This window comes from Suricata suricatta, chromosome 17 (assembly GCF_006229205.1).
Source record: "Suricata suricatta isolate VVHF042 chromosome 17, meerkat_22Aug2017_6uvM2_HiC, whole genome shotgun sequence".
Lineage (NCBI taxonomy): Eukaryota > Metazoa > Chordata > Mammalia > Carnivora > Herpestidae > Suricata > Suricata suricatta.
In genome coordinates, this window is record NC_043716.1 from 47,255,505 (window position 1) to 47,268,351 (window position 12,847).

The following is a 12,847-nucleotide window of genomic DNA, read 5'->3' on the forward strand; positions in this document are numbered from 1 at the left end:
AGCTAGCTCAGAGCCTGGAGCCTGTTTCAGATTCTGTGTCTCCCTCTCTCTCTGACCCTCCCCAAGTCATGCTGTCTCTCTCTGTCTCTCAAAAATAAATTTTAAAAAAACATAAAAAAAAAGAACGGCAGGTGAAGGAACTGGCTTTTTCGCTAACTAAAAATTACCGCAAAACTTACGTTTCCCACTTGATCTTTTTTCCTCCTTGACAAATGAGGAAGTTGAACCAGATCAGGGTGTTGACATCTTGAGTGCCCCTTTCTGGAGTTCCTGTGGTGGGGCGGATGGGTCCTGAGAGCAGATCTTGCTCAGCTGGAAGTGGTGCCATTTTGGATTTGTGGTGTCTGGTGCTCGGACCGAGAAGAGATAGCGTGTGCCATAAACTTGTGTCCCTGGACCAGATAGTCCGGGAAAGCCTGCTGGCTTGGGCAGTCTGAGGTTTCTTGTTTCCTATCTCCAAGTTCACTCATATCGCCTCCTGCTTCTTGTATGTCTTCCCTGGTACACTTCCTGGGTCTCCATTCCCTTCACCCCAACCTCTTACAGTTTGATCTATGTCTTACTTCCCCTCCAGTCTCTTGAGAATAGTCTCTTTTTTCCTTAAGGTGCCATGCATGTACTTGGTTGTCATCAAGTACTTACTGAATGTGTTCATAACTGCACTGGGGATCGTAGGTGTTTAATAATTCTCTCCACTTCCGCCCACTCTGGGTTAACTCTAATCCCAAGATGTTTTGCAAGTCTACTCTTACAGCCAGAACCCAGCAAAGTGTTTTCTTTGCATACTACAAAGGGATATGAATCAAATCCTCTTTTAATTACATACTCCACAGCACTGCAGTATTAAATCATGGAAAATTAAATTTTCGTCCTGGGTATAAGAATGCACGCTCATAGAACAGAAGCCAAGTGGGGGTGCTGACCAATTGCTTCTCTTTCAGGCTTTGATTACTACTTTGGAATACCATACAGCCATGATATGGGCTGTACCGATACCCCCGGCTACAACCACCCTCCTTGTCCTGCATGTCCACGGGGGGACACACCGTCAAGGTAATCCCATCCAAGGATCAGGCAGTGGGCTCCCGAGCAAGGTGAAGTCCTAAGGGGGTCGTCCATCAGGGGTGGGGGGCTGGGAAGGCAAGCCTCAGTGGGCTCATGAATAACACAACGGTTAACATAATAATGGCCATTTATTGAAAAATTGTTAGTCTCAGGACCCTACCTGCTTCTCTGCAATCCACAGGACCACTGTGTATGGAGCACACTTATTCTGATTTTACAAGTAAGGAGGGGGGCCCGGGTGGCTCCATTGGTTAAGTGTTCAACTGCCATTCAGGTCATGATCTTGTGGTTGGTTCGTGAGTTTGAGCCTCACGTCGAGCTCTGTGCTGACAGCTCAGAGCCTGCAGCCTGAGTCTCCCTCTCTCTCTGCCCTTCACCTGCTCATGCTCTGTCTCTCATGCTCTCTCTGTCTCTCAAAAATGAATAAATGTTAAAAAAAATAAAAAACAAACAAACAAGTAAGGAAACCTGTAAAGGTACAGGGAAGGACTGGCTTGCCCAGGTGCGCCTGGAGCTGTAAGAGGTAGAGATAGAGGTTCCTGTCTGGGTCCCTCTGAGTCTAGGGCCTACTTGCTGCGCGAAGGGTGGTCGCTGGCCCAGCAGCAAGGCTGCCATCCAGGTACTTGTTAGAAAAGCAGGATTTCAGACCTCCCCTCCCCCAGCCCCACCCCAGGTCTCCCTTCTCACAGATGCCCGGGTGGCTCGTGTGCACATTGCAGGGGGAAAAGTGAAGTGCGGTACGCCTCCCTCCTTACCGGCTGCGGCCAGAGCGGCACATCTGTGGTCACACTTGGTCTGTGACATATGCCAGCCAGGCCCCTTTAAGTCCAGGTTAAATCAAAAGGGGGAAAAAGGGAGTTGGCTTAGTTGGAGAGCAGCGAGGGGAGATATTTTAGGTGATGTTAGAGTTGCCACAAGGTCATAAAACCTGAAAAGCGTGACACTGACGATGAAGTTAGCATTAGGATGCCTAGTTGAGTGAGAACCCTTTCCCCCTTTTTCAAAAACTGTGGTCCTTGGAGATTATTTACCCCAGTCTGACCTTGTCTTCCAAACTTTTATAAGGGGGGGGGGTGGTTATAAGGGGCTCTCTTTCTCTCTCAAAATAAATAAAATTAAAAAAAAAAGAATCCAGGCCGCCTTGGAGGCTCACTCGGTTGAGCGTCCGACTTTGGCTCAGGTCATGATCTCATGGTCTGTGGGTTCGAGCCCCACGTCGGGCTCTGTGCTGACAGCTCAGAGCCTGGAGCCTGCTTCAGATTCTGTGTCTCCCTCTCTCTCTCTGCTTCCTCCCCTGCTTACACTGTGTCTCTCTATCTCTCTCAAAAATAAATAAACATTTAAGAAAAAAGAATCTCATTTAAAAATTTTTTTGAAAAGCTTAGGTCGCTTGCCGGGGTCACGGCCAGGTTCATTAATCAGCCGCATGTGTTGGTGCATTCACACATTGGGTTCATCTCCATCTATAAGACCAAGGACTGATAAAACTGGTTTGATCTCCACTTTTTCCAATCGCTAAAGCTTCTCCCAATTCTCCAATCATGGTCTGAAATTTTCAAGTTGTCCCCGGCCATCTGTGTTTTTGTTAGAAGTCATGTCACATGGACGACCTAGGAAAGCATCACGCATTAGCACCTCCTAGATGGAAGACATCGTCTAGGGAGGTCCGTGGAGAAAGCCAGGGATGGGGGCTATTCATTGGCTATGGGACTCTGCTTGAGTAATTTTGTTTGTTTGGACCTCAGTTTCTCTCCCTGCAAAATGGGAGTAATGGCTCACAAAAGTCTTTGTGAGCTTTGCAGAGTGGCCAGGCTTGTCTGAGGAACACAAACACCTTTTGGCAGAGAAGGGAAGAAGGCGTTTTACTGGTTTTATGCTTGGAGGAAATGGCAGACTGGACAATACCTCTGGGGCCAGCTCATTAAGTGTTTTGTACTTACGCACATTGCTGCATAAAAGCATTTGTTCTACACCACGGTTACTTAGGTCGTGGAAATGAATGCGATCCGTGGCTCCCACAGGAACCTCAAGAGGCACTGTTACACGGATGTGGCCCTTCCTCTGTATGAAAACCTCAGCATCGTGGAGCAGCCGGTGAACCTGACCCGCCTCGCACAGAAATATGCTGAGAAAGCTACCCAGTTCATCCATCGTGCGAGGTAAGGGGTCCCCGGGTCCCCAGCGCTGCCCCCTGGCCTCCGAATGCCTCCACGCCACGGTGGTGTTCCCTTGCCCAGCAAAGATGGATGCATGCATGTCCCCTGTACTTGAAGCTGGAGACCAGGCCTGGGTCAGACATTCCTCGGGTATGTTCCCAGAGTTGCTAGGAGCATTCCCAGTTTCCTGCTCAGATCACGCTCTACTGTCCCCTCGTACAGGCTCCTGGACAGGAGGGCCTGCCTCCATGCTCTGGGCGCTCAAGGCATTTGTTGATTCATTACTTGACAGGGTGTATTAGCTTCTTATTGCTGCTGTAACAAATGAACCACCAGCTTATTGGATAAAACAACAGCAATCAGTTCCCCTGTAGCCCTGGAGGCTGGGCGCCCAAAATGAGACTTATGGGGCTAAAATCAAAGGCATCATCAGGGGAGAAATATTTCTTGTCTTTCTGTCTTCTTTTTTTTAAAGTCCATTTATTTATTTTGAGAGAGAGGAAGGGAAGAGCATGCACACGTGGGGGAGGGGCAGAGAAAGGGAAAGAGAGAATCCCAAGCAGGCTCTGCGTTGTCAGCACAGAGCCCACTGCGGGGCTCGGTCTCACTCCATCTCACTCGATCTCACCAAGTGTGAGATGGTGACCCGAGCCGAAATCAAGAGTCAGCAGCTTAACCCACTGAGCCACCCAGGGGCCCTGCCTCTTCCGTCCTCTGGTGGCTGCTGGCTCTTCTTGGCTTATCGCCACATGATTTTAATCTCTACTCTTGTCCCTTTGCCTTCTTGTCTTCCGTAGTCAAACGTCCCTCCATCTCCTTCTATTAAAGACACTTGTGATTCTATTTAAGGTCTTCCAGGTGAGAATTTCCTATCTCAAGATCCTTAATTCAATGGCATCTCAACTCACAGATTCCAGGGAAGGGACCCTAGATATGTTAGGGGGCCATTATTCAACACGGCACACGGGGGTCACACATTCCAGCACCTAGAGGGCCCCGCCAGCTAACCTGACGGAGGGCAGCAGCCTGAGTGTAAGGCTTTAGGGAGCAGCGAGCCCTTGAAAGCACAGGCCCCATGTTGGGGTGCGGCTGCAGCCCAGCTTCTGCCGCTCGCGTCTTCTTTAGGAAATGGGAATGACAACTGTCACATCTTTCTATCGCACATGACACAAGAGACACCTGCCCTTGAATGAAATCCCCTGATCTTTTGGTGTTAGAAACAACTTACTAAAAATCACAAAAAGTGGAAACCGTGTCACAGCGCGCACCCGCCCCGGGTGCAGATACATAGACTGTGGGGGGCAGGCATGTGCCCACACCACCACCCCTCCCCTCCCGCCTCAGCCCCGCCCTGCCTCTTCACAGCTGCCTTTTCTCTGGCCTCTAATAAGCCCGTGTGCACGCTCGGCTCAGCTTTCTCCCAAGACTACAGACTCCCTCCAGGGCAGTGGAACAGCTTCCAGCAGGTTCTCTGGTTTTCCCCACGGTCTTTGCCTCAGAGGGCAAGAAATAATGTGCCAGGTGCCCGTCTGCCTGTGCAGAAACAAAGACGGACCCCACCTGTGGGAAACGGATCCCGTTAGTCCTTGAACGTGCAGGGACCTCCCCCCAGCCCTTGTTCAAGCGCAGACTTTCTGGAAGGCGGGACAACAGGCCGGGCAGAGGGGGCAGTCTATTCTTGATAATGAAACCCACCGACGGCCTACATCTGGAGGGCAGTCCGTCGGGGCTTCAGGGATTGCATCTTGTGGCCTCTTTTCAGATGGCTGATGCGATCGGGCAAGTCCCTTCTCCCATCTGGAGGGTCGGACCCGTCTCTGTGCCCTGGAGCTGCGAGATGGTTCAGGTCCCTGCACCCTGTGACAGGTGGATGCTTCGAGGCTGGCTGGGGACAGTTCAGTCCTCCTTTCGCTGGACTTGGGACAGCACCGTGCTGCCCGGGGAGGGGTAGCCACCGCCTAGGGACAGCTGAATGTTCTCTCTCGGGGATGGGGGGGGGTGGGGGGAAGGGGTGGCACGGGGCTGTTCTTCCACCAGCCAACCAATCAGCTCCAGGGCAGAAAATTCCATGAACAATCTCCTTGTCCCACAAAGAAGGTGCAGAGTTTTGCTAATTTATCAATTAGTTATTAAGTGAAGAATCACATGAATCCTGTTGTCTTTCAACTTTACGGGAAGGAATCCTGAAACGTGCTGATTTCTTTAGGATCTGACTTGCCCATTCATCCGTGATTTTTGGAGCATCAGCAAGAAAGGCCCCCAGATCCTCCTCCTCTGTGACCTTTGCTCCTGGGGCCGGGGCCCCCTACCCCCACCCCGGACCTGTTTGTCAAAACCACAGGTCTCCAGCCTAGGAGTCCCTAGGGTGGGGTTTTCTGCTTCTCCTCAGCAGGAAGTCCACCTAGACTTCTTGGAAAGTTTATTCTTAGATCTTTAGTTGAATTTAAATTTGTTATTTATTTATTTATTTATTTATTAGAGAGAGAGAGAGAGAGAGAGAGAGAGAGAGAGAGAGAGCGCAAGAGCAGGGAAAGGGCAGAGAGAGAGTGAGAAAGAGGATCCCAAGCAGGCTTCACACTGTCAGCGCAGAGCCCGATGCGGGGCTCGAACTCCTGAACGGCGAGATCATGCCCTGAGCCGAAATCAAGAGTCGGACACTTAACCGGCTGAACCATCCAGCGCCCCAGATCTTTAGTTGAATTTAGACCCTTGACCCGGCAGCATGCCCAAAGCTAAGGCTTGATTGAGGTGTTTTGTAAAGAGCAAGCAATGCTCTTCAGTGGCAGAAAAAGAGAGAGCAGACATCCTGGGCTCCTGGGTCAACGGTCCCCCCGCACCTCCCAGACTCTGGAACTGCACGCGGAGCCTCAGTAGGGAATATTGCCAGCGAGGAGGGTGGTGTTGAGCCCGGGCATGAGCAGGAACTTAGGGTATTTGAAATCAGAGCACATGGCCAACGTGGCAGGGCCTTCGTCCTTCTGAACTAGGTCCCAGAGGTACGAAAGTGACAGAACCCCTCCCCCCCCACCGCCTGTCTGAGCTGGAGCCCAGGACCCCTGTCAAGGTACTTGTCCCGACCCCACCCCCACCCTGCTCTCGCCCTGCTGGTCTGCCCCTCACCCAGCGCCCACCCACACAACCTGCCACCAGCATCAGGGCTCCAAGCTCATGCCCACCCTTGTCCCCTTCTAGCCCCTCTCTCCTGTGTGAATGCTCGATGGCTACAGAGTGAGAGAAAGAAGATGCTAACGGGTAGCTGGGCGGTGGAGCCTCAGGTCTCCGGGGTGGCCACCAGCACCGCCCACCCGTGGACCCCGCCCTGCAGGTCTCCCCATCCTGGGTTTCTCTTGCGTCACCCCGAAGGCAGCTGGGTCCCCCGGTCACAGGTCCTACAGCACCCTGCCTGGAGTCCTCCTCCCTCCCTCTTACTAGTTTGTAAATGATTACCCGATTCATTTTTTAGTTGCATTTTCCTCTCCTGTTTCCAATCAGATGTTAAGCTCCAAGGAGGTGGAAATCATATCTACCCCTGCACCTGGGGTCTAGTTAGAGCTTAATAAATATTCATGGAACGCGTGAAAATTGCGGGAGGGACTTTGTCTTGCCCTAAAGACGTGCCTGGCGGTGCGCTAGGGACACAAACATGAGTTAGATCTCTCCTTGATTTTCAGTAGCTCCCAGGTGAGTCGGGAAATGGATTTGTGGGAAGCTGGCTTTGACACAGGTTATATTTCCGGTGCTAACTTGTCTGGTGAAGTGGGGGGTGGGGAGACAGGCGCAGGGAGCTTGAAGCCATCCAGGACCTGGGAGCAGAGGAGGTATGTTGGTGGCTTTTGCGCTGAATCTTAAGAATTGACTAAGTGGGGGCGCCTGGGTGGCTCCGTCGGTTGGGCGTCCAACTTCGGCTCAGGTCATGATCTCATGGTTTGTGGGTTCGAGCCCCTCATTGGGCTCTGTGCTGACAGCTAGCTCAGAGCCTGGAGCCTGCTTTGGATTCTGTGTCTCCCTCTCTCTCTGACCCTTCCCCACTCGTGCTGTCTCTCTCTGTCTCTCAAAAATAAATTTAAAAAAAGAAAAAAAGGAATTGACTAAGTGTTTTGAGGCAAAATACCAGGGAGGTTGCTGCAGGAGCAGAATGGCCTGAGACCTGACATGGCCCAGGAAGGCAGAGGTGACGTTGGGGAGAAGCTGGCATGTATAGTCTCTAAGCAGGAAGGAAGGCTGGTAGGGACCCAGGTTGGGATGGGCTCCACGCTGGACTGCCGGAGTGGGATGGAGCCTGTATTCCCTACTGAGGCTCCGCGTACTGTCCCAGAGCCTGGGGGGTACCGGGGACTGGCCACCTCCCTGACCCAGGGGTCCAGGACATCTCTTTGTTTTTTGCCAGTGAAGGGCTCTGCCTGCTCTTTAAAATACCCAAATCAGGGGCGCCTGGGTGGCTCAGTCAGTTAAGCCTCCGACTTCGGCTCAGGTTAGATCTCACATTTGTGGGTTCAAGCCTCGAATCAGGCTCTGTGCTGACAGCTAGCTCAGAGCCTGGAGCCTGCTTCCGGTTCTGTGTCTCCTTCTCTCTCTGCCCCTCCCCCTCTCATGCTCTGTCTCTCTCTGTATCAAAAATAAATAAAACATTAAAAAAAAAACACCCAAATCAAGCCCCTGTGTGCCTCTGAAGTATGGAACTGGGTTCAAGTTTGAGTCTGAGAACACTGTTGGTAACACTAAAGCCCAGAAAAATGTGGAAGCGTGTCCCTGCCCAGGGAGACCCCTTGTCCAGAGCTGGAAACCAACCAGGCAGATGCCTGCTCCCCCTGGTTCCCTCGGCCAGCCCTCTGGCCGGCTGCCCACTGGCACCTGTCGTGGGAAATGGGTGCCCCTCATTTGTCACTTTCTATTTCAGAACAGATGATTTTCTCAGGATTTGGCTGTCCTGGTTTTTTTTTTTTTACGTTTATTTATTTATTTATTTATTTTGAGAGAGAGTGAGTGCGAGCAGGGGAGGGGCAGAGAGAGGGGTGGGGGAGAGAGAGAGAGAGAGGGGCTCCAAGCTCAGCACAAAGCCCCACGTGGGGCTCAATCCCACGACCTTGAGATCATGACCCGCATTGAAATTGAGCCAGACTGTCAACAGACTGAGCCACCCAAGCGCCTCTGGCTGTCCTGGGCTTTCATCTTCAGCACATCTCCAGGCCCTGCCCTGTCCTCTGTCTTCTGGAATGTCCTGTCAGACGTTTTGTCTTTCATTTCCACTTCTCTGCTCACCACTCCACTCATTTTGCCACATAAACAATTTCCCTTCAGAAATCTCTGAAAACAGAGACCAAAAAATAGGAGGGGAAATCACCCTAAATGCCACATCCCAGACATCACCCCTTTCGATAGATTTGAGCAAGTTCCTCTTGCCTCATTCTATGCTGCGGTACATATATATATTATATATAAACAGAAATGGAATCATCCTGTCCTATAATCAACACATTTTAAAAAAATGGTTTATTTATTTTTGAGACAGAGAGAGACAGAGCATGAGCAGGGAAGGTCAGAGAGACAGGGAGACACAGAATCGGAAGCAGGCTCCAGGCTCTGAGCGGTCAGCACACAGCCCTAAGTGGGGCTTGAACCCACGAATGTGAGATCATGACTGGAGCTGAAGTTGGAGGCTTAACCAACTGAGCCACTCAGGCGCCCCGACACATTTCTTTTCTGGAAGGCAGCTGACCTCCTTCACTTTTTCTTTTTTATGCATCACAGAGCATATGGAAGGGGGGGCTTGGGGGGTACACACCCCAGGGAGCCAGTTTTATGTGGTCTCTGCCAGACACTAACTTTCTGAATTCCTGGACGGCATCAGGATGCAGGGAAGGAGCTATATCCCTGGACACCATGCATCCTGTGTTATTCAGGATTATCAATGAAAAGGCTCCCGTTTATTAAATGCTGACTACAGGGAGTTCATAGTCACAGCTTTATCAGGGAGGTATAATCGTCCCCATTGTATAGACGACAGTTTAAGTGAATTGCCCATGGTCCCACAGCCAGGAAATAAAAATTCCAGGGATTTGGATGCAGGCCTCCATCTATGCCGCCTTGTCTCTGAATTGCACTCCCCTCTCAGCAATGGCCGGGGGGCGCTGATGGGACTTGGATAATGGGCAGGAGTCTGGGCCATAATGATAACAGTGGGACAGAGTGTGTCCAGTGGGACCCTGCCAGCCCACCCCAGCCCATATGTACGGTGAGCTGGTAAACGTGTAACAGCCAGCACTCTGGGGGAAAAAGCCCCGATTTAGAACATTTGCCCATTTCTGTAGAATGAAAACTCACCGTGACTAATTTCAGGCCACCGGCAAGATGTCACTGAATGTGGGGTTGGTAAGAGATGTGCAGGAGGGCACCGTCATATGGTGCTCCCATCACAGAGACATCGCAGACCACCTCAATGCAAAGTGGAGCAGAATGATCAGCATGTGATAAGTCATAAGAATGTACTGCCTTGGTTTTTCATATAATTTATTTGATCGTGTAAGGTTAAATCGGTGGAGTGAGAAAGCCACAAGACAGAGAGACTGGGAAAAAAGACCAGAGCACCCTTTATTAAAGAGCTCTTGGGCGAGGTTCCATGGCTCAGAGGGAAGGAGCCAGGGAAGTCACAGAAAACCAAGGTCACAAATAAATGTAAAAGGCCTTTATTGGGAGTGCTCTCGGGCAAGGTTCCCTGGTCCCGATAGGAAGGGCCAGGGAAGTCACACCAGGGGGACAAAGAGCGGGGCCTTATATAGGGCACTAGTTCCGGGGGTGGTGTGTCCAGGGGCAGATGACGTGTTTTCTGGGAAGCTGGCAGCGGGCGGAAAGTTCCAAAATGGTGGTCTGTCGGCCATCTTGGTGTTCCTTTCCCCAAATCCGCCAAACCTGTCAGATCTAAAGTTTGTCTCATTTAATTTTTAATGATGGCCATGTTTTTTATTTAAAAAAATTTTTTTAATGTTTTTTATTTATTTTTGAGAGACAGAGAGAGACAGTGTGAGCAGAGGAGGGTCAGAGAGAGAGGGAGATACAGAATCTGAAGCAGGCTCTAGGCTCTGAGCTGTCAGCATGGAGCCTGACACGGGGCTCAAACCCATGAACCATGAGATCATGACCTGAGCCAAAGCCGAAGGCTTAACTGACTGAGCCACCGAGGCGCCCCTATTGATGGCCATGTTTAACAACTGGCTTCAGAATTCCTGAAATTGGGAGCAGCTCCATCCAATCTGCTGCTGCATATGGTAGCTACCTGTTAGAAAAAGGCCCCCCCTCTGGGTGGGCACTGATCTCTGCCGGGACACTTAGGTTGGCCAGTGTATTGTGGCCTGGAATTAGGCATCGGTTCTTTCTCTCAGCAGGATGTCTTGGTGCAGGATGCAACCTATACAACTGTACATTATCATCACGGGAGAGCAGGCAACAGGCATCGATCAGCGCTGTCCAAAAGAGCTCTCCCCAAGGATGAAAATGTTCTCTGTCTGTGCCATCCAACAGGGTAGCCAACCAGCTACTTGTGGCTACTTTGCATTTGAGATATTCAGCTAGGGTAACGGAAACACTGAATTAAATATATAACATATATCATGTAATAGATACATAATTTTATATATGTACATGCAGTGGGAAATATGCATAACATAGCATTAACCTTTCAAAGTACACAGTTTGATGGCTTTATATACATTCACATTATTGTGCATCTATCACCACGGTCCATGTCCAGAATTATTTTCAGCATCCCAAACTGAAACTCTGTGCTCATTAAACACCAACTCCCTATTTCCCCCTTCCCTCCAGTCCCTGGTGCCCACCATCCTACTTTCTGTCTTTATGAAGTTCACTACTCTAGATAGCTTCTACTGATGGAATCATACAGTATTTGCCCTGCAGCGACTGACTTATTTCACTTAGCAGGATCTTTAAGGTTCATTTGAGTGGTTGGGGCCCCTGGGTGGCTCAGTCGGTTAAGCGTCCAACTTCAGCTCAGGTCACGATCTCACGGTTTGTGGGTTTGAACCCTGCGTCAGGCTCTGTGCTGACAGCTCAGAGCCTGGAGCCTGCTTCGGATTCTGTGTCTCCCTCTCTCTCTCTGCCTCTCCCCTGCTCATGCTCTTTCTCAAAAAAAAACATTAAAAAAAATTTTTTTTAAAGATTAATTTTGTGTGGTAGCAGGTGAGACACAGAATTCTTAATTTTTTTTCTTTTTAATTTAATTCTAGTTAGTTAACATACAGTGCAATATTGGTTTCAGGAGTAGCACCCAGTGATTCATCACTTACGCATAACACCCAGTGCTCATCCCAACAAGTGCCCTCCTTAGTACCCATCACCCATCTAGCCCATCCACCACCCACTCACTGCTTAAGTTTATTTAATATTCATTAATTGGATTCTAAAGAGCCACACATGCCTCCCATGACTGCTGCGTCAGACAGCGTCCCCCCTAGAAACATTGCAGAGAAACTGTGGGTTAACATAAGGTGAGGCCCCTGTGGTGGGACATGTGTCCTGAGTTTTATGCTGGGCAAAGAGAGCGGAGGACAGGCAAAGTCCACCCCGGCCTCCCCTGCCTCCCTCCCTCCACCGAAATTCACTTCCCCTCCCCCTCCTCCTGGAGATTCGCTCCCCCTCCCGGCTCCTGAGGTCTGGGATGCAGGGGGCTCCCCAGGGCAAGGTTTGAGGCAGAGCTGGGGGCATTCGGAGGACTTGATGAAGGGTGTTGTAAATTAGGATCCCTAAGAAAACTAAGGAGCAACTTGAAAACCAAATCTCTGGGGGAGGGAGCTGGTGTAAAAGGAGCCATGATTCTATCACTACTCTGTATGCACTTGACTGAGCTCTCTGCTCGCCCTCCTCCATGCCCTCCCCCACAGGCCTGGGCTGTGGGAGGGGGCTCCAGGGAGGTCCCTGCTGCTGCAGGCAGGGATGAGGCTTCGGCTCTGCAGCTGCCTGGATCAGGATCCTAGCCTGGGAATGGGGGTGGGGACTAGACAGGAAGCAGAAATCGCCCAGGTCCCTCCCTGCCCAGGAGGGGAATCTTCAGGGTTAGAAAAGGGGCAGCCAGCGCCTGGGCCTCTGACGGATTTTTGATCTAGTTGTTCCATGATGGTCATGTGCGTCCTTGGAATGGCCTGTGGTCAACTTGAGTCATCCATTCATCTTTTAGGAAGGGCCAAGGCTGGGAATGGATGTGACGCCCGGATACTGCAAAAGAGCAGATACAATTGTAAAATATGTTCGAATTGGGGTTTAAAGTGGGGCAGTTAAGAACAAACGCTTTGCCGTCAGCCAGATGCGAGTTTGAACCCAGACTCTATCACTTACGAAGTAGGGAACCTTGGACAAGTCCTGTCTTCCTAAGCCTCTGATGCTTCATCTGGGAAACAGAACCCGAGGGTTAGGAAAGGGCGAATTTAGTCAGCACGAGTCCCACTTAATAGGCTCTCGGTAAATGTTAAAGAGTGGTATGGCTTATTACGATGACTCCCAGGTTTTTTTTTTTATTTTGTTTATTGGTTTTTATTTATTTTGGAGAGACAGAGACAGTGCGAGCAGGGGAGGGTCAGAGAGGAGGGAGATACAGAATCTGAAGCAGGCTCCAGGCT

At 50.5% G+C, this 12,847-nt stretch overlaps 1 protein-coding gene and 1 long non-coding RNA gene across 4 annotated transcripts in view; both read left to right on the forward strand.

The window, feature by feature from the left end:
• Positions 1-12,847, forward strand: part of ARSG (arylsulfatase G) — a 108,964-nt gene that overhangs the window by 66,221 nt on the left and 29,896 nt on the right. For all 3 annotated transcript variants that reach the window (XM_029929299.1, XM_029929301.1, XM_029929300.1), the window contains exons 5-6: positions 942-1,053; positions 3,087-3,224. In XM_029929299.1, coding sequence (XP_029785159.1) covers positions 942-1,053; positions 3,087-3,224 — 250 coding nt within the window. The remainder of the gene's footprint in view (positions 1-941; positions 1,054-3,086; positions 3,225-12,847) is intronic.
• On the forward strand, positions 6,733-10,821 carry LOC115283025. Its single transcript, XR_003904857.1, has 2 exons — positions 6,733-6,902; positions 10,601-10,821. It is a non-coding gene; the product is annotated as an uncharacterized LOC115283025 (long non-coding RNA).